At 26.4% G+C, this 22,138-nt stretch overlaps 1 protein-coding gene across 5 annotated transcripts in view; it reads right to left on the bottom strand.

Moving 5' to 3' along the window:
- LOC136975438 (nucleolysin TIAR-like) overlaps positions 1-22,138 on the bottom strand; it is a 303,606-nt gene that overhangs the window by 41,059 nt on the left and 240,409 nt on the right. For all 5 annotated transcript variants that reach the window (XM_067270493.1, XM_067270494.1, XM_067270497.1 and 2 more), the window contains one exon: positions 9,704-9,779. In XM_067270493.1, the coding sequence (XP_067126594.1) occupies positions 9,704-9,779 (76 nt within the window). The remainder of the gene's footprint in view (positions 1-9,703; positions 9,780-22,138) is intronic.

The raw sequence follows: 22,138 nt of genomic DNA, 5'->3' as shown, positions 1-22,138 counted from the left end.
AAAACGAAATTTCCGGCAAATGTTCATGTGCTAGGTGTTGTGTCCAGTGAGGGTGTTGTCATGCCACCGTATTTCTTTAACAAAGGGGAAAATGTCACAAAAGATGTTTATTTGCATGCTCTGTCAAATGTAGTGAAGCCATGGATGGAAACTGTGTCATCTGGAAAGCCGTATGTTTTCCAGCAGGATGGTGCGCCCGCCCACACAAGTCATTTGGTGCAAAATTGGTTGTCGGATAACGTTGACATGTTTTGGTCAAAAGAATTCTGGTCTCCCAACAGCCCAGATTTAAATCCTCTGGACTTCTACGTATGGAGCGTAGTTGAAAGGGTCACAAACAAGACCAGACATGCAAACATCACATCGTTGAGAGCCGCTACTGATGCGGCATTCACCAATATCGACCGCAAGACATTAAAGCGCGCATGCGCACGATTCAGACCGAGAATAGAGGCTGTCATTCAAGCAGGAGGGGGCTATATTGAATAAATGTATTCTGTATGACATTGCAAACAATGTGATTTAAAAAAATTTGTAAACCTTTTCGTTTTTTTTAATAAGAAATATGTTTGAAAAAAATGTGTAATTTGTCTGGATTTTGGCGCCGCACCCTGTATACTCTTAATATTCTTAAAACGAAAAAATTCTGGGAATTTTATCAAATAATTGCATTTGTCACGCTGTCTGAATAACACTGTTACCAAATAGTGCTACCACCCGGACAATCCGGGAATTGACTCACTGTCCGGGTGAACTATTAATTTTGTCCAGGAATTTCGTAGAAATTGTGTAATTACAATGAGACATAGTTCTTGCAAATACTGTTATAAATTTACACCATTTGAACAATGAAAGACCTCACACTCACTGAAACTCATCTGCCATTCCGCCATGTTACTCTGTTTATGCTGACATGTCACGCGCAACCTGCCTCTCAACCTTTTTTTTCCTCCTTGTATGTTACTCCTATGCAAGTCTCTAGTCCAGTGGTTCCCAACCAGTGTTTCGCGGAACACTGGTGTTCTGTAAGCATCTCCCAAGTGTTCCGCAGATTTAGTCGCAAATCGGAAAGTGTACAATCGTATTCGAGCCGCCGAATATCAAAAACTTAAAATCATAAAATTTTCATAAACTTAATTATATATGTACGACTTGTACTTATGGAGTGTAGTACTGTTTCGAATAAGATAAAGGCAATGATAAAAACTGAATGAAATACAGTAGAGCGTCGATAAGTGGAGCCAATTGGGGACTGGGGTCCTTCCAGTTAATGATTTGTTCCAGTTTCCGACTTTGTACGAAAAAATACATTAACCTGTCCGATGTTAAAATTTTTCTCCATTGCGTATCGCTTCCTGTTGAATTTTTCTCTGTTGCGTGTTGCTTCGTGTTGAATTTTCGTTGATTTTAAGCCTAACGAAAATTTTTATAATAATCATCGAGGCTATTGTATCGTTAAAAATTATTTCTGCATTTTGTACAAACAAAATAAATATATTAAAGAATATAAAAAACATGAAAATTATACTTTAGAAGTAAATTTAGTATCAAAAACATTCGATTCAGCACGACACAGTTCGACTGAAAATCGTTCCACTTTCCGGCCATTCCACTTACCGACGTTCCACTTATCGACGCTCTACTGTATGTAAAAAACATCAGGCACAAGTTTCCCATTAAAGTTATTTAGGTATATTTTTTCCTGTCTTAGAATTGGCATTAATAATATGAGTAGAGATTTTGAATTATAACTGCTCAATTCTAATAGAATAACTGATGATAAGCTTATGTATTTCATATTAACTTAAGTAAGTGTTCCGCTAAAGAAAATTGCTCACAAAAGTGTTCCGCATCCTAGAAAAGGTTGGGAACCACTGCCCTAGTCCCTAACTGTGACTGATTTAGAACCAGCATGCACGTTATTCTTCACATTGTAAAATGACATTGTGCATGCATCAGGAACTTCTATTAGAACAAACCTGACCTGCTGTCTGGGCCAGCGATTTTGTAAAGGTGGCAAAGGTACTATTACCAAATGAACAACAAGTTTTTAAAGTTGCATACTTTGTATTATCAAAAATAATAAAATAATATATATATATGTGTGTGTGTGTGTGTGCGTGTGTGTGTGTGTGCGTGGTGTGTGTGTGTGCGTGTGTGTGTGTGTGTGTGGTATTTTGTAGTAAATTGCATGACAGGTTTCATCCCAAGCAAATGTCAACATCCATTTGAAATGAATTGAAATTGACTTTTTTTATTCAGAGATAAAGAAAGAGCAGCAGATATAAAGAATGGTATTTTTGTAAAAACATATTCATTTTGAATTGCTATTGTGTCAAATCGCATTACTTGCAACACTCACAAGAGTTATACCCATGTAATTTTTCTACATCTTTTGCCATATCAGTTGAGTCCCGTAGGGCCTAAACTAAACTTAATAGCTTTCTCATTACTGATTTATTTCTGCTTCATTTATGAAAATATTTTTATGACTTTCAATTGACACATTTTAGAAATAATATATTATTTTTATGAATTAAAATTTAGTAATTGTAATAAAAATTTGTTTCATTAAAATATTTATTAATGAAATTGCCAAAATTCATGGAAATTTTTGCATATTTCTACCTTGTCCTTATACTATACTTAGTTTGTTTTGTAAATGAAATGATTAAACGTAATTTGATTACTGTAATTTTTGTTATTTATTGGGAAGCAACATTTGATATGTTTATTTCTTCCCTTTATCCAATCAAATTTAAAAAAAAAAAAAAATAATAATAATAATAAACATATGAAACCTGGGAAGGAAGAAAAATTACATAAATAAAGAATAAAATCGAGGTTTCTGATATATGAGGGCCATAATTTCACAATCTTAAAATAAAAAGCTCTAGCCATGCACATGTCATGTTGCATGAGTGATGCATGCAAGGCTATAATAGCAAGCAGCAATTAATATTGTTGTCAGAGAACGCTAAAAGATGTCCCTGTCGATTTGTTCTGTAACATGTTATGTGTTATGTAATGATTTTCCTCACCTAACACATCAGCAGAGCAAAACAGTCCATTTCAAACTACAGTAGAGTGTCGTTTATCTGAAAGCCGATCAACCGGAATGTCAGTTAACCGAAAGCATTCCAGCCGGCAAATTTAAATTTCTGCTAGTGCTGTGATGCTGCAATCTTTGGCTATGTTTTGGGCTATTCCAATATACTTTTTTTTTTTTTGTTGTTGTTGGTGTGTGTGTTTTAGCTGGCAGCACTGGCACCTTTGTGTAGTGTTTTTCTGAGGACTGTGTGTTGGGACGTGTGTCGTGCTGAATCGAAATCCGTTTCCATCGGGGGACATTAATTTTGGATCTGTGAATTTTATACTCGTAACAGATCAAGCTGTAGTTGTACCATTCGCAATGGTGACTAAACGTAAACGCATTGTTCTCAGTGTTTCCAATAAACTTAAAATAATAGATCAGTTAAAGTGTGGTGCTAATGGATCGAGCTTAGCTTGGAACTATGGAGTTGGAATTGCCACAATATTGGACATTAAACACTGATGCCATTAAAAAATTTGCGACTAGATTAACTTCTAAAGTATAATTTTTTTTTTGTTTTTATATTTTTCAATATATTAGAAATAATTTATAACGATACAATAGCCACGATTATTATTTTTAAAAATTACATTAGGCTTAACATCGACGAAAATTCAACACGAAGCAACATGGAATGGAGAAAAATTTTGACATGGGATAGGATAAGTTAATATATTTTTTTGTACATAATCGGTTATCCAAAAAATAAGTTATCCGAACAATCCCAGTCTCAAATTGATTTGAATAAATGACACTCTACTGTACTTTGATAACAGGTAGAACTGATCTTGGCTGCATGTGCTAATCAATTAGAATTAGGTGCGAACATTCATGCAGTGAGCAGTACATCCAATGAGTTCTAAAGCATCTGTCAGAGGGACAGAAGCAACACTATATAGGTATGACATTGGAACACCGTACATGTGATCACAATTGCGGAAATTACTTTTTGTTACAAATTATCATCAATAATGAAACATGGTGCTACTTTTTGAACCTATGACAAAATGCATGAACATTCAGTGAAAACACCCATCACCACCAATGCCAAAGAAAGCTCATTCTATCATATGCTGGCAAGGTCACATTCAGCATGTTTTCATCCATTGAATGGCTGCCTCAAGGTGCAACCATAAATGCCAACAGGTACTACAATATCCTACAGAAAGTTTGCACTGCCATAAAAAAACACATGCTTGGATATTCTAAGCTGTGACATCATGCTTTAGCACAGTAATACCAGTCCACACATCATTAGTTTTAGTAAGGAAATTCTGGCTCATTTAAGATGGGAAGTTTTGCAGCATTTGTGTTACAGCCCAATATATTGCAGAGAAACTCTTGTCTTCAAACCTTTAAAAAATTTCCTTCAGGATTGTAGATTCCATTCTGATAGTGAAATCTAAACAGCTGTAATTGAAATGTTCATCCAGCAGCTTTCCTCTTTCTATGCAAAGAATATACACAAACTTTTACCATACTGGAAAAAGTTTGTGTATACACACATCTAAATATAGGTTATGATTTCCTGTATCAGCTAATGAAATTTTGTCATTATTTGCACAGTACATGCTGTAATCCTGCTATGGTGACTAATAACTGAGCCATATATATTATATGGTCCAATCTATGGTCCAATTTGATCAATTGTTATAATTTAGATGTGCCCTTGAATTTGATACTTTTACAATTATTGTAATTCTTATATTTCTTATATTAAATGCTTCAGATGGTTAAACAGTTTCAGTTTAAAATCATTTAAACAAAAATTTCTTATGAGATATTATTCCTGACTTACTCTTTTAAAAGATTGTATTATATTTTGTCTTATATATAAACAATTATCAGATAAGGAGTATTTTGAGTGATTAATACATATTGTATACTAATTAAAATATATAATAAAGTAATAAATGATGCTTCAAAGAAATATTACAACATAATATTAACAAACCATTCATGGAATTCAAAAATATGAAATAATGACTGTATTGAATTTGAGATATGAAACTTATTTCAGGGAAACAAAAATTTCTTCAAACCAAAATATTTTGGATTTTCTGATTGCTAAGGACGGAATGACACCTGATATTTCAGTATGAATAATTTTTGGTTTCTTGAAATATCTTTCATGTTTTTGTAAAATTCTAAAATAATCTCTACCTATTAATACATAAACTGCTTTTCTATAGTAATATTTGAAACATTATATATAGTAATGATATTTAATTTAACTGTAAGAATTCTCCAAAATTATTATAATCAAATATTTTTCTTCATTTAAGAGACAAAATAATTATATTTATATGAATAAAATATAATTAATTAAAAATATATCTCTAAAAAATAATCAATTTATTAATTTTTTTAATATCATTTTTTAGGTTCATTCAATATGGCTATAACTTTTCTAATCTTATACTATAGTTTCACACAACCTTAATTACAAACCTATTGTTTTAAATATTAATGATCTGTAGACAGAAATATCTATTTCATTCTACTTCTTTAATTTCTATTATGGTTATATACAAGGTGATTCACTCAGCACTGAACACTTGTTAAGTGGGATATCTCAATATAAAATGTAAAGATGAGCATGAAACAATTCTTTAACACACTAAAAATAAAAAATTTTTAGTTAAAAAACAAGTAAAAATTATACTCTTTCCATTTCCGACTTCGAGGATTCTATGAGTCAAAACAAGACAAACAAATGGCAAGGAACAATCATTACTTTATTAATTTATCCATATGCATTTCGCCATCTAGGCCTCCTCAGTGGATACATCAGGATGTTATTCGTTGATTATGTTTTATACTCAACAACCATTCCCAGCATGCATCAACAACCACTCCAGCATTCAAATTAAGTAAATTTACATGTTCAGCGATACAGAAATGTTCTACAATTTTTCTTTCTAAATTATTTTCTATTCTATACAAAATTTTAGTATTTTTTATATTTATATTACAATTAAATTTATTGCAATGTAAAAACCATGCTGATTCCGTTCTTCTCAGTCTAATGGCTGCCTCATGTTCCTTTACTCTCAACTCCAATCTTCTTCCGGTTTCTCCAATGTAATAATTTGGGCTTCCACATGTACATGACATCCTATATACGACGCCGGCGATTTTAAATTGGTCTCCGGGCGAATTTTCACTGTTCATTATACTGATAATGTTAGACATCTTATTCTTTTGGTTCGCAACTATGCATACAGAAAATCTTTTAAAAATTGGTTTATATTTTTCAAAAACTTTAGCAACATAAGGAAACTTTGCATAAGAAATATCTTCTATGTTATTTTTAACATTAAATCTACGTTTTAAATATAAATTGTACCACTTACAGAGAATATGTTTCGGATAGTCATTTAACTGAAATTTTTTGAACAATTGTTTTACTTCGATATCTATGTTTTCTTGCTGAGTTGTTCTATTTAGTATCTTTCTCAATTCCATATTAAAGACATTCTTTTAAAATTTTGTATAGAATAGAAAATAATTTAGAAAGAAAAATTGTAGAACATTTCTGTATCGCTGAACATGTAAATTTACTTAATTTGAATGCTGGAGTGGTTGTTGATGCATGCTGGGAATGGTTGTTGAGTATAAAACATAATCAACGAATAACATCCTGATGTATCCACTGAGGAGGCCTAGATGGCGAAATGCATATGGATAAATTAATAAAGTAATGATTGTTCCTTGCCATTTGTTTGTCTTGTTTTGACTCATAGAATCCTCGAAGTCGGAAATGGAAAGAGTATAATTTTTACTTGTTTTTTAACTAAAAATTTTTTATTTTTAGTGTGTTAATATTACCACCGATCCCATTGGTTTTAATAATCGAAACAATTCTTTATTTCATGATGAAGCAATTGGCCAAGATAATGTTTAATTTACATGTTCAAATGTGAGTGTGCAATCATGAAATATTGAACAAAGTAAGTATTCAGTCCTGAGTGAATCACTCTGCATATTTGTATGTTTGTTTATACTTTAATATATAATTTTATAACATTTTGCAACTATATTTATTTAATCATGTTAGAAAGTCTTGGTATAAATTTTTAATTTATTTTATAAATCAGAACTAAAGATAATATAGCAAGTTGGAAAATGTTTCTAAATTAAGTAAATGTATTTAGGACTTAAAACACAATTGAAAGTTTTTATTAAATCACTATTATATCAAAAACCAATTATTCTTGACCTTCATCTGATCTTTATTTCAAGATATACATTATATTATCTATAATAAGTTAGATCATTCATTTATGATCTAACTTATTATAGGTATATATTAATTTTTATTTTAGATCATAAATGATAAAATTTTAAAATATATAACAAATAATGTACAATAATTCACAGTTAACAGAAGTTGTAGATTTGAGTCTGACTCCATGTTAATCTTTCATTCCAAAATTTTTAAAGTTATTTAATTAATTTCTAATTATGAATCTTAACACAAGATGATGATGTAACTGTGTACCTATATAAGTCAAATTCCTTAATTTAATTAATTAAAATTAGCTTAAGTCTAACCTGAAAATAATTTGGCTTTCAGAAAAATGTTGCTATTAAAATAGAGCTATATTTTATTGCAAGTATATATAGATAATATCTAACATTGTGCATTTGTTTCAGAGATATTACAAATGATAAAATTTAATCCATTAGAGTGTGATCCTGATTTACAAGCATACCTATTCCTAAAAGCTTCTCATAAATTAAAAAAATAGGAACAAGCTATTTCTCATGGTTGAAATTCATATATTGTTCTAGCAGTACCTAGTCTATGTTTTCCAAATATGATTCAAAACAGATATTACCTATCCACCAATAATTCTAATTAAAATATATATAATGAAAGCATTGATTAAGTTACTCACTGATATAAAATGAGAGACGTGAATATGACATAAGAAAGACAAATATGTAAGTTATCAGATATTTCTTTATTTAGTGGTATAAAAACAAAAGTCAGTTAAGACAAAAATTATGAAGAAAGCAAGTCAAAGGTATAAAAATAAAAGTATAATAACTGATAGAAAAGAAAAAACGACTGTTTGGGGAAATGAGTTGATTGTTAAAAGTCTGTTGGAAGTATATGTTGGCACCATTCTTCAAACAACCAACATGAATGAAATAAAAAGGAAAGTTGATTATTAACTGTCTAATTGGAGTATGTTTGAATATTTTATCTTGTAAAAAGAATTCACACTATAAATCATAATTGCATCATTATATGAATTAATAAGTGGATTATATAATTTATTTTTTAATAAAATTTCTCTTTAACCTTTCCTACATGACTATATAAATATACATCTTAACAAACTACACTATAAATATTTATCACATTTTATCCTAGAAATGATTTCACTTAAAAACATTAATACCAAAAAAAATAGGAAGAAAAGATATATTAAAATGTTAAAGTTTCTTTAATGTTTAAGATCTTTAATTAAATAGTTTTGTTAGCTTTCACTATTTTTGGAGTACTAATTTTTAATACTATATACTGAACTATAATATATTGCCAATTTTAGCAAAATGAGTGTTTTGACCAAAAAAATAAACAAAATTATAAATTACTTGCTTAATAGTAACATTATTAAACATTATGTTCAAAATTAGCTAAATTGTTATTTTTCTTCTTTCACTATGGAAAAGATTATGATTGATTAAAATAATTTACAAATCAAAGCCAACTTCCTGACAAGAAGGAATGAATGTATGAATGTCACATCTTTGCTGCTTTGGAATAATATAATAACTGAATATTTAAATTATAAAAAAATCAGATTTTTAATAACCATAACATTATTAAAAATATTTTTTTTTAATTTAAAAATTTAATGTATGAAAAATGCCACACTTATGTCACATTCATTATGGATTATTAAATATGTCACTTTTTTAATAAAAACTTTCTTTTGTGTTAGCATTATAATAGAAATGAAATAATTTAAACACACAATGGTAATTTAACTTAAATAATATATCTATTAGATTATCTTAAATAAATTAAATATCAAAATCTAGATGAGTTATTTTCTGTTAATAAGAAAGGAAGCAGAATATCATTGAAATGGAAAATGTTAATCAATTTCTAATTTTAATACTGAAGATAAATGAATAAACATCTGACAACACTTAAACTTTTTATCTGTCATATGCAGAAAACATTTATGCATAGATGTACACAAAATAAATATTTGGAAATGTTCCGTGAAATATATAACATGTCCTTATTGTCTGTCAATGACAGGTTGACATTTTAAATTTCAAGAAAACAGAAAAGTTAACTTTACTGCTCTACACTACTTATGAAAATATTTCTCTTTATATATTTGAAAAACGAAAGTAGAGAGAAAAAAGTGAAAGAATAGATTTGAATAAATGAATTTTTATATATTGCATTTTTTTCTATAAACAGTTAACTCTAAGTTTTGATCTTCTAAAAAGCTATTTATAAATATAAATGGAAAAATTCTTACTGACACTAAAACAATTTATTCCATGATATTTAATTATTATTCTCATGCTATTTTTCTTTATTTGATACCTTCTACCCCTTATAACAACACATACCGCTTTTTTAACAAAAGACACGAACCCATAGCCCTTAGACTTGAGAGTCTGTGGGTCTCGTACAACTCTGCAATCACTGAAAAAATAAAAAAGCATTCATATAATTTCAAGTAAATAAAGTTTTTTATTTAAAAAATTACTAATAAAAAGTTTAAATTATATTAATTTAAAACAATTTTTTAAAATTTTAGTTAATTACGTTTTAATTAATTAATTAAATTTTAATTCAGACTATTAAAAAAATAAATTAATAGAATACATAAGAATTATTCAAACAGCTATTTAAATATTCTATGTTATATATACATAAAATAAACGATAAAAATTCTGTTAAATGAAATTCATCACGCTATCAGAAAATTGTTTTTATTTTAAATCAAATTTAAAATGTATAATTTAATTTATATCATTAGGTAAAAACATAACAATCATCAATTAATTCCAATAACTATTCATAAAAAATTTTTTAAAATATACTTTACAAATTTTCTAATATATTTTATTAATTGATGAGTATCTATTTCATATGTATTCTACATAATAACACAGTATTATGATATTACTTTATTCTGATCATATCTATATAAATTTGTGTCTTATTACATTCAATAATATAACTGAAAATTTATAATTTTGTCTCTCTTAGATACAGTAATAATTTTAAATTGTCATTTTCTATGAAATACCTTCAAAAATATTCTAAATCATGTCTATAGTTTTTTAATTTAGTTTTGCAAGAACTTCAAATAATAAGTAAATTAAAACAACAGTTTTATTTTTACAATATTTTTAAGAATTTTCTCCATCTTTAAGTTTATGGATCATAATTTAAAATTTATTTTATTTAACTAACTGAAAATAAAAATTTTTAATTATTTTAAATGTTAAAAATATTCATATAATCTAAGTAAATGTCATATAGTCTGTGGACAGAAACACCAAAGAATTCTTCTAATATTCTTTGAAATACTAAATTTATGTTTTTTAACATTCATTAAAAAAATTAATCTCATTAAAATCTTTTCATATATCAATATTATAATGTTTACCGTATTAATGAAATTTAACAATAATTTTAAAATAATAATTTATAATATAATAAAAAAAATATAATTCATATAAATTATAAAACAATCATAATTTATGTGAACTTCTTCAAATACTGTTTCTGATGAGTCTAACACTTACAGAAAAATTATTTATTGAAATGGTTTAAATTTATAAATTTTATAAAAATGTTTTGGAAAAAGTAATTTAGACAGTCATAACCAATAACTAAAATATGGTTTTAAAGTAAGCAGAATCATCAAAAATGTAAAATTATAAATATCTGCAATACAGATTTTTTCTAAATAAAAATGTTAATAAATTTTTTTTCATTATTTTCAACCTGTTACAACTGCTGAACAACATATTTTATAAAAACTATAGCATTTACTTCATTTAATATTTTATAAAATTAATATTATTTCAATATATAAATAAATAACATGACTGATTGTTATAAGTATGTGTTTAAAATATTAAAAGTACTAAATATCTTAGATCTATAAATACAGATCTTATAAAAATATCAGATTAAATTATGAAGTCTAAGGTTTTGATAAACTGATAATAAACTTGAATTACTTGAAAATGTTAGAAAATGAATATTATAATAAGATGCTAGACTTAAAAACTGTTTTACCACTTTAGTAGCCTAATTACACTAGAGCTTAACCCAGTGGTTTTCAACTGAAATGCCATGGCACACTAGGGTACCACAACAATACTTCAGGGGTAATGTGAAATATTGTTTAACACTGAGCAGTGCCATAACATTTCTTATATATATTATTAAAAATACAAAGAGTGCGATAATTGTACATTGATAAAGAAATAGGGATATTGTAAGAAAAACTTACAAAGTTCAAGATATCAGTATTAGAAAAAGTGCAAAAAACACTGGCCTAACCTAATGACATATCGTATCATGAAATGTCTTTCAGAGATGTTTTCATAAACTTGTAACTATTATATATTGTAATAGTCCCAAAAATAAGAAATAAAATTCTTAAAGAACTATTTAAAATATATTGTTTACACTAATATTTTCAAAAATTAACAGCTTTCAATTTGAAGTTTGAGATGTCTTTGTGCGTAGATAAAACAGTTCAAATTTTCTACTGTAGAGTGAATTATATCATACTGAATAGAACTTCTTCAAAAAACTGGAACAGTATATATAGTTTCGAACATACACCTAAGAATTATATCATATCTCTTGAAAATTAAAAGTAAAATAAAATAAATTTATGCAGAAACTACTTTTGGATAAGTAGGATTCAATTAATCAACATTTATTACTATTCTCTGGATGATAAAATGCTTTATTTAAATACTGGATAATTGAAAAACTTCTAAAAAATCACAGACCATCTGAAGGAACAAACTAGTAATGTATGTGTACATATCAGCAATTTTATCACGATTTTGCTGTGAGTGGGAGGAAAGCATACATATGTGCATTTAGTTAAATGGTGTTTGCATACATTAAATTGTATTCTATGACTTAAAAATGATTGTTTTGTCTATATTTGAAGGCTTTCAAATTACTTTGCATAAGGATTTTTCAAGCTTGAAAAATTAATGGTTATCATTTAGAAATAATACATGTTGATTAATGAGGACAAGTTCCTGAGCTTACATAAGCTTTTAAAAAAAAATACAGTGAATGATCGATTAATGAACAGTTCAGACTGCACACAAATCGAACAACAAACACCTCACAGAACAAACGTAAGAGGTGACACTGAATTTAAGGTTTTTAAAACTATACTGGCATCTATGAAGGGCTTATGAAACGAGACTTTCACAGTTGTACACATAATCTTTTATGTACTAGATCAGGCCTGGCCAACCCACAGGCCGCATGTGGCCCATCACGTTAAATTGTGTGGCCCGCTAAGCAATATATCTATTATCTATATCTATATATCTATTAAAGCTTTTGTTTCCCGTTATTTGTATGCCAAAACAATTCAATAAATGAAAATTTGCATATGCCATTGTTATAATGTGCAAGTGTGAGTACGAACTCTTAGTATAACAATAAAATCTTATTCATTTTGTATTTGTTTTACTATTTTAAAAGCAAGTTTGCCTAAATTGTGGCCCACTGTAATGTTACACGTGATCAAAGTGGCCCACGAAACAATTTGGGTTGGCCAGGCCTGCACTAGATGATTTCTGTTCTCTGAATTTTTGTCAGTGCTTTTCTAAACTTTTTATTTAAACAAACTGATAATATTATGGGACCTAGAAAGAGTGGAATGCCAAGAACTGTGTTCACTATAGAAACTAAGCAAGAGATAATAGCCAAGAAATTTAGCAACAAGTTACAAAACTTTCTTGGCAAAAGATTTAAAATTGTGTGTGGCTCCTTTTGTTATGACATTTCATTAAAAACTTTTTATATTATTAATTTTTAAAAAATGGCAAAAAGCTTACTTTTGAGGATACAGATGAGTTTAATAAAAAAATTGCAAATGCTAATAATGAGTAAAATCTTCATTGGGTCTGACCCCACTTGAAATATGACACAACACCCCTTATTCTTCCCAATCCTTTCACCTTTTAACCACCGAGATTTAATAGCATCAATCCCTAAATACACAAACCTCCCTGCAAAATTTCAGAAATTTTTGACAAAATGTACAGGAGTTATTAAACTTCAAAGTGGATGAAGAAAATAGTGTCCCCTACACAGACATACCCACTACATCCCAACATACAGAAAATCCCTCAATTTTTTGTATTTCTTATCATTTCAAAGACCTCTGAGTTTGAAAATGTAAAAATCTTGAGGGGTGACTTTTTGACTAATTGCCATACTTTCCTTCTGTTATGTATAACAACTGAAAAAGTAAAAATTGTTAATTATTAAACATCCAATAACCTATTTTATTGGAGAAGCTATAATTAATTAATTTTATGTTTTCAATATAAAATAATATTAAATTTTACAGTAATAATCATAAGCAACATATTAAAAAAAGCTTTGTATGTGTAAAAGTAAAGTAATTTAAAATTAATTCATTCATTAAAAATATAAATGAATTCTAAATATTTATTTTATGTTGGATGCATAATAATAATAATTTAAATTTAGAATGTTTTAATCAAACATTAATCATTCTATTTGCAGAAATATATAATGCAATAGACAGTTTAATCATTCTACCAGAGTAACTAATATTGTATTTAATTCCAAAATCTGTGCATAAAACTACATATTTTTATTCAATTACAATATCTGAATATTTGATATAGGTGATCATGTATATCAGAATAACTAATCTCTTTTGCAAGTATCATTTGAAGAAGAAATTTAATGGGTCATAAACTTATCTTGTTTTTATGGTTTATTTTTATACTTACAGAATTATAAATAAGATTAATATGATAAGAATATATGAAGAAACATATTAAAAATATATTTTTTCTATTTAGTTTCTCTCTCTTTTTGCACATGTTTTGTTATGTCTAATATTCTAAAAATAATTTAATATTCTATTTTATGTATTAAATTATTTTTATTAAATAAAGTGATTTAAAATTACTAATAAGTTAATTATAAATCACTATCTATATAACTGCATACATTGCTTAATTGTTAATAATCCCACTACAAACTTTCTATTGCTTTTATCTATTACTGTTTTACATCATTTAATTGTAAAACATTGATATTTCAATTTATTGCCAATATAATTTTTATAATATTATATAGATAAGAGATTAATTATAAATAAATTTGTACAAAAATAACTGGATAAATCAATATTGAAAATAAACAAACTTTAAATCATATTTAAAATTAAAAACCTTGACACTGTCATTGTGTATTCTTAATGTTCTAAACATAGTATGTTTAGAACATTTAGAATGTATTGTTTGAATGTTTGATCAATGGAATGGCTTTTTACTTGAAGAAAGCTTCTAAATGCAGCTGAAAATGCTTGTAATTTAGAATACATGATGCTGGAGTAAGGAAGTGTTCTGTGTCCATGTCAGTGTCAATTGTAAATAGTTCAAGTATATTAATTAATTAAATTAAAAACCTTTATCAGTCATCTTCAGGTTCAGAACCAGAGTTTTAAGATATGTACATTATAGGTATTCCAGATTATATAACATTTAAAACAAGCATGCAAAACCTTAAGAATTTAAAAATTAATGAGTAAAAATGAACAAATGTAATCATATCATTAATATAATGAATGTAGGCTTTGTATTAAATTTCAAATTTATGTAGCTGATTACATTTTGTTAGTTTGTCATTTGAATTATTTTTTCTTTTAGTTTTCCTATATTCATTAATTTTTTAATTTCAAATGCTCTGTATGCTTGTTTTTAAATATATTATACATTCTTTATGCAACAGTTATATTTACCTTAGTACTTTATTACCAAACCTGAAGGTTGATTAGCACAGATAAAAAAGGTAATTTTTTAAGCAAATTTACTGATTTAAAAGATTTATTTTTTTTCAATACTGATTGACCATTCTTCATTCAAAGTAAACAAAAAATAAAATCTCAATTATCTAGTATTATCAGGTTCTATAAATTTGAAAGCTAAATAAAATGTATAAAATAATGATAAAAACACATAAAGTAAAATAAAATAATTAACTCCTTCAAATATGAAATTAGTCAAAATATTTTGTTACACATTTGGCTACATCAATGATGATAAATTAGTCATATTGTTGACTTAAGATATTAGTTCATGAAGGATAGGAGTAATATGTCAAAATTGATAAATTAATATAGTATAAAAAATTTATCACTCTAAGAACTCATTTGTTTTAAACATGCTAATTTCTTAAAATGATAATTAATTCAAAAGTATAAAAAAAATGATAAATTTGAACTGAATTGACAAGTTTAGTAAATATTTTCATATAGGGTAAATATTTATATTAGTTTTGAATGAAAGCTATAAATTATAATTTCTTAAAAATTTTTTTATCATTTGATAATATTAATTCTGAAATATTGAAGGCACATATCTTATATGATTATTATACAAAATTATCAACCAGATTATATATATGTTTTGTAAAATAGTGAAAATTATTCTCAAATATTTCAAAATTGAATTTATTAACATTTAGAATAACATTAAATCATTTTAAAATTTATGGAAAGCATTAAATATTGCTAGCTTGATTAATTGTGGCCATTAAATATCATAGTTTTAACATAACAGATTATATATAAATTAATCTGCACAATTCCAGATCACGTCTTATCTTACAGATTTGATATAATGAATACAATCTAGAATGTTTATCTAGGTTCTATAGATACATTAAGCAGTTTTATAGAAACTAAATTAGAAATGTTATTTTTCAGAAATACTTTTAGATAAGCATTTACTGTCATAACTTACTGAAATAAAAATTGGATTTAAAATTTCATTTCTTTTTTTACACCAAATCTGCAGATTAAAACTTATCATAAAAATGTGCTGATATCTGTTACCAAGTTTGCAGATGTACAATTTATCTCATTTTTTAATTTGAGATTTTATCTCCTTCTTTAAATCCAAACATTTTAATAGATCAAAGCATTAAATGGCACTCCTAATATATTGACTGAAAATCTAGTTTATTATATTTCAAAACAGCTTAATTATAACTATTTACTATATTTAAAATATGAAAATTTTAATAAAATATTACATAGAACACAGTCCAAAATAGTAGTTTGGGACTAAAATTCTGTTTATGCATATCCTTAAAAAAGCTTAGAAATTCTATAAAATTCTGCATTATTTTTATGTATTAGTAAAAAAGTTTTAAACAAGGATAATTTAATTATAATTCAAAAATAACAATGAAGCTTATATATTCACAAATTTAATTAAAATAAATAGATTTAAAAAATAAAATTGTGAAAAATGAGAAACTTTATTTTAATATAAATAACATAATAGTAAAAAAATTTTTGGAAAAATTTCTAATAGTTTATAAGAATTTATTATATAAGAAGACAATAAGAAACAATTTTATCTGATTTGTAAAAAACTTCCTCAAATCATAACCTAATAACTAAATACCAGATCACAATTCGTTAATGATATATTATCTATTACAATAGTACTTAAAATGTAAAAATATATATATAATTTTTCAAGAATAGGAAGTTCCATATAAACTGTCAGTTACAGTTATTTAAAATTAATCAATCATATATGTAGTAATTTCATTTTTATTTTATTTTATCCTTTATATAAAGTTATAAATTTTAACAAATCATTTAAAATTAAAATTTCTTAAATAAACACACACACACACACTCACACACACACACACACACACACTCACACACACACGTGTGCATGTGTGTTTATTCAGGAAATTTTAATTTTAAATGATCTGTTAAAATTTATAACTTTCCACTATAAAAAATTCTGTGACTGAACTTAAATCTAGTAGCCTAAAGTCCTCAATCTCATACTTGTAGCCCAATCTTGCAATCCTAAAACCCAGCCAAATTTTATGAGATAAAAAAAAAAGGGTAGTTCATGGGCACCCGAAAATATGTTACTGTAAAAACAAAGCCATATTAAACAGATTAAAGTTGTTCTTGGTCTATTGTTCTCTTATAGTATGAAGACACTTCGATCTAAATAAAGAAGTTAACATATGCATATCACAGTTTGGACAGAATTTTCACTTCAAATTGTGAAATAGAGGTATTTTGGACTAACCAAATTCCTTAACATGTAAATATCTATATACCCAGCTGGGTCAAAAGTACAGTTATTCAGATTGCATTTTAATTTTTACATTACAATTGTTTCTATATATCTCAAGTTTATCATATGAATCCATAAATCGCTGAAAGTGGTGAATAGATTTCAAGAACACATAAATTTGCTTAAAAATAATTGTCTAAATAAACAAAAAGTGAAAAATTAAACAGGAATTTCATAAATTTAACTTTTTAATGTAAATTACTGTTACAATTTATCTTATTATGAAAATTAGATTAATTTGTTTGCAATATCAAAATCATATTAACATATTACAATTACTTCTATTATGACCTATGATAATTTTAAATGAAGATAATCAATTCACAGACAATGTAATGAATTAAGCACAATATTTTTCAATTTATTTATATGCATTTTTGAAAAGAGTCTCATTTTCATCTGATTTTTAAAGGAGTCTGTAGCCTACTTTAAAAGTCTTTATTAAGAGTCTTTGCTCTAAGTTAAAATAAATAATGTATGTTACTTGTCTTGTATTTTATAAACATTAAATCCAAAATCAACTAACTATAGAACAAATTATTGTTACATATTTAAATTGAAAAATTATATACTTTAAAATCTACAAAACAGTAAAATCTCAAATTAATGGACTAATTCGAGCTAGGGATGCTTGTTTAAGCTGAAAGTCCTTTATATAATAAAGTAGGTTTTCTTAATTATGTGCTAAAAAATTGACAAATTAGTTAGTTTACCTGTTTTTACTTATGATGTTTGTGTAATTAAAATTAAGTATGTATTATTGCTCTTGTATTCACTGTAGTTCTAAGGCTGTAATAAACAAGTATCTGACTAATATGAAATAAATAAGCAAGCTTTTTTTTGGAAAATACATTTTAATTGTATTTAACTAAAAAAATAAATAATGTTCTTAAAACAAAAACAAGATTTAAATTTGACAAAAACAAAAATGTTTCCTATTTGTTTGTTTTTGAAATGATGATGTATCCAGACTTTCCTGCTGTAGCATAAAGTTAAAAGCAGTGACTCTTGGATTTGAAAAAAAAAAACCTGTTAAGTTTATTACATATAAAAAGCATTTTAAAATTAACAAGGTGTTAAATTTCACATATAAATAGGAAATTTTGTCTGTTAAACCCAGGTTCACAATATCAAGGGTTTACTGTAACAAACATTACTGGTAAGAACTTTGTACTTATTAAGAATAGTTAATTAGATTTAAGCATTAAATCATGATTATTATTAATAAATAAAATAACAAATTTAAAATTTAAGTTGTTTATAAATTAAAATTTGCCTAAATATTTATGTGGGCTATTTAACTACTAAACTTTTGTAGAAAAATGACTAACTACAGTTGACTTTTTGGAAAAATTAAATATAATTTCAAAATGAGAAGTATGTTAAAAATATTAAATCTTTGAAAAAAGTAAAAGTTTTTAATATTTTTTCTTCTTCAGAGATTATTAGTGAATGTAGGAATTGAATATTGGTTTTTATGAAGATGATGTCTATTTGATAACTTCATAGAATCATCAAATAGAAAATAAAACAAGATAAAGGTATTGATATTGTTTATGAATTTTTAACAAGTTTTAGAAATTGAGGCAGAGAAGAGTCTCAAAATAAAAGTGCCCTGTAACTTTGCTATGTTTATGAGGTTATTAAAAAGGATGAATTATGAAGACATTATTAATTTTTTTTTTTTTTGGAGTGTTTCTTCTATTCTACAAAAGACATATAAAGATAAATTATTTAAAAAATGTTATATTGGAGAAGGCAAAACAGCAGGTGCAGTTGTTATTTGAAATGAAAACAAAGAAAATAAGTAAAAGTGAATATCAAAAACTAACTTGAGAAATGAATTACAAATATATCCTTCAATATTTCATGTACTGTTTCCATCTCTTTTCTTTTGGATACTTAAAGTTATGAAAAATGCTATGCTATTTGCAAGATCCTTTTGGGAGAAAAGTCGATAACTAAAAATTCAGAAAAGATTGTACTATCTTTCAAATGTGCTGGTTGTCAAAAATATGATCAACCAACATGGAGTTTTCAAGACTATATCATCTTTTGCACTATGAATGCTTCAGAAACTTCATAGAATTTGTAAATATTGAAAAAGAAAGTTTGGGTGCATTATATGGAATAAGAATAAATAAATCTTGTAACAAATTCAATGCTCAATATGTAAGAACAGTTTTATTAAGTACTTATAATATTTTTTCAATCAAATTCTTTACTTTACAATGAACGTTAAGTCATCATATCATTTGTGTGTTTTTACTTTACAATATACTGTATATTCCATTTCATATTTTTAATATGAATATAAATAAATTTTAAGACCAAGTTAAAAATTTAATCATCTGCCAAGAAATAATTAATGATTCATGTCAAAAATCAAACTTGATGAATTCTAAACTTTTAAATTTTTTCAAATACATTTTATATGTAATAATTCATATAGTTGAATGTAAAAGCATAACTGTAACTAAAATAGTTTTGAACATAAACAGATTACTACTTACATTTTTTAAATTTTTCATTAAAAATGAGCACTGTTATAATAATGATAAATTTAAACAAAACTGATTATCTGGTACTAAATTTTTATTTTTTGTCAAAATAATCTTTATTTAAATACATTTCTGATAATTAGCACTGAGTTCAGCGTTAACGTAGATTCTTCTTTTTATTGCAAGCACTTTCGACGAAAAATTACGATCGTCGTCTTCAGGCGAATGTGGAAAGAACAAATTTGAAAGGCTTCTCACCCTCACGTGCTATCTTTATTTAAATACTTATAAGAAAATAATTAATGTCTGATTTTATAACAGTATTCATAATTTATCATTCTTGTCACTCTTATGTTTGCTACTAATTTAGAGAATAAACACATATAATAATTTGTTTTACTGCAAATGGTTTTGACATAGCACAGAATAGTCATACTGTTCGAAATAAAATATTTGTATGAAGTAATATTCTAATTACAATTTATAAAATACTCCACAAAATGGGGAAAAAAAATATTTGTTTTAATGAAGTTAAAAAACAAAAAATAATGTAAAAACACTAAGTTCTATCAATAATAGACATAATGCATTTGTGAGAGTGAAGTGGCTGTTAGATTCCCAGAGGCTTTAAGAATGAAATTTAAAGTAAAAAACATTCATCTTAAACAACATATCTAAAATTACATTTTACAAATTAATAATTTAATATCAAGCATTTCATTTCTTATTGTAATAAAAAAACGAATTCTTGGTTATCAATTGCTTACTTATACCACATGACTGTGGATTGTTATAGAAGAAAGATCATAGTTTAGATATTGGGTTTGTTTTTGAAGTTTTCTTCTAAATATATTGGAAACAATCTAGAACAGTGATTCCCAAACTTTTCTGACCCACCATCCCCTTGGTTCCATAAACTTATACCCAATGCCCCTAACCCATTTCCCCTTGTGTGAGAAAGGCTTGGAAATATTCTTAAAAAAACTTTTTATGAAACTCACACTTTGTGTCCTTACTGTACATTATTCTCCAAATCTCAAAACCATTAAATGCAATGTTTCTTCTTACCCATTTTAGCAGAGGAAAGGGAAAGGTTATCAGGGACCTCAACCCTTGCCTATGCTCACTGTTCAGTATCCTGCCTCCAGTGCTCCCTGCTGCCCACTTGCTTCTTTTTATCTCCTAGATTTATTTACTGTCTACAGGAGTCAGTAGTGCCCAATTTGGGAACCACTGATCTAGAACATTTGTCTGGAGGGTACCTAAGAGCTGCTTAATTTTTCTTCATTCTAATTGTAGTTTACGGATTCTCCTAGATCACTCCCAGAACAAAATCTTAGTTATGCAACTGTACGGCATTAGGTTATCATCTTTTCTTTTAATTTCCATTAAAGCAAACATTTTTCTATTTTCTTTAAAAATTAATAATAATATCTGGATTCTTGTCATATTGTATTAAGATCGAAATTAATTTCAAGATAATTTTTTACTGAAAGTATATTTATTCTAACTGATTTTAAATATTTTATATTTACCTAATAACAAAAACAATCTTTTGTTTGTATAAAAATTAAAATTTAACAAGAATTAATAAAGGAGCTAATAAATAAAAAAAATTATATCAGATATAAAATTTGACATTCCTATTCTAATAAAATTAAACATTTTTTTAATCTAAAATCATTTATTCATTTATAAACATTTTAATCTTCTACCATTTACACTTCATTTTAATTAAATATATAAATACATAAATCATACCAATGCTATGTTTTAACCACTATTTCCATATCAAGAGAAATCATAAATTTATTTTAAATACTGTATATTAGTTGCCTAAAAAGCTTATAATCTTTGTTATATTAAAAGAAATTATTATATTTTACATATGGTGTCGATATTTCATTCTATTGTGTAAAGGAAAAAACGTATCACTGCATAAAGAAATCACAGAAACGTGAAAGTGACTAATAGGCTAAATGTTTACGAGAATTACTCCATCTCCGCTATGACGTCACAACTATATTTTAGTGATTAAACACGAAATGATAAGGAAAAAATAAACTTTATCGTTAGTAGTATTTAACATTTAATAATGTAATATATTATATAAAAATGTTAAATC

The sequence above is a fragment of the Centruroides vittatus genome, unplaced genomic scaffold (assembly GCF_030686945.1).
Source record: "Centruroides vittatus isolate TY-2023 unplaced genomic scaffold, ASM3068694v2 contig_371, whole genome shotgun sequence".
Taxonomy (NCBI): Eukaryota; Metazoa; Arthropoda; class Arachnida; order Scorpiones; family Buthidae; genus Centruroides; species Centruroides vittatus.
The sequence above is the reverse complement of the archived record's forward strand: the minus strand, read 5'-3'. Positions and strand labels throughout refer to the sequence as shown.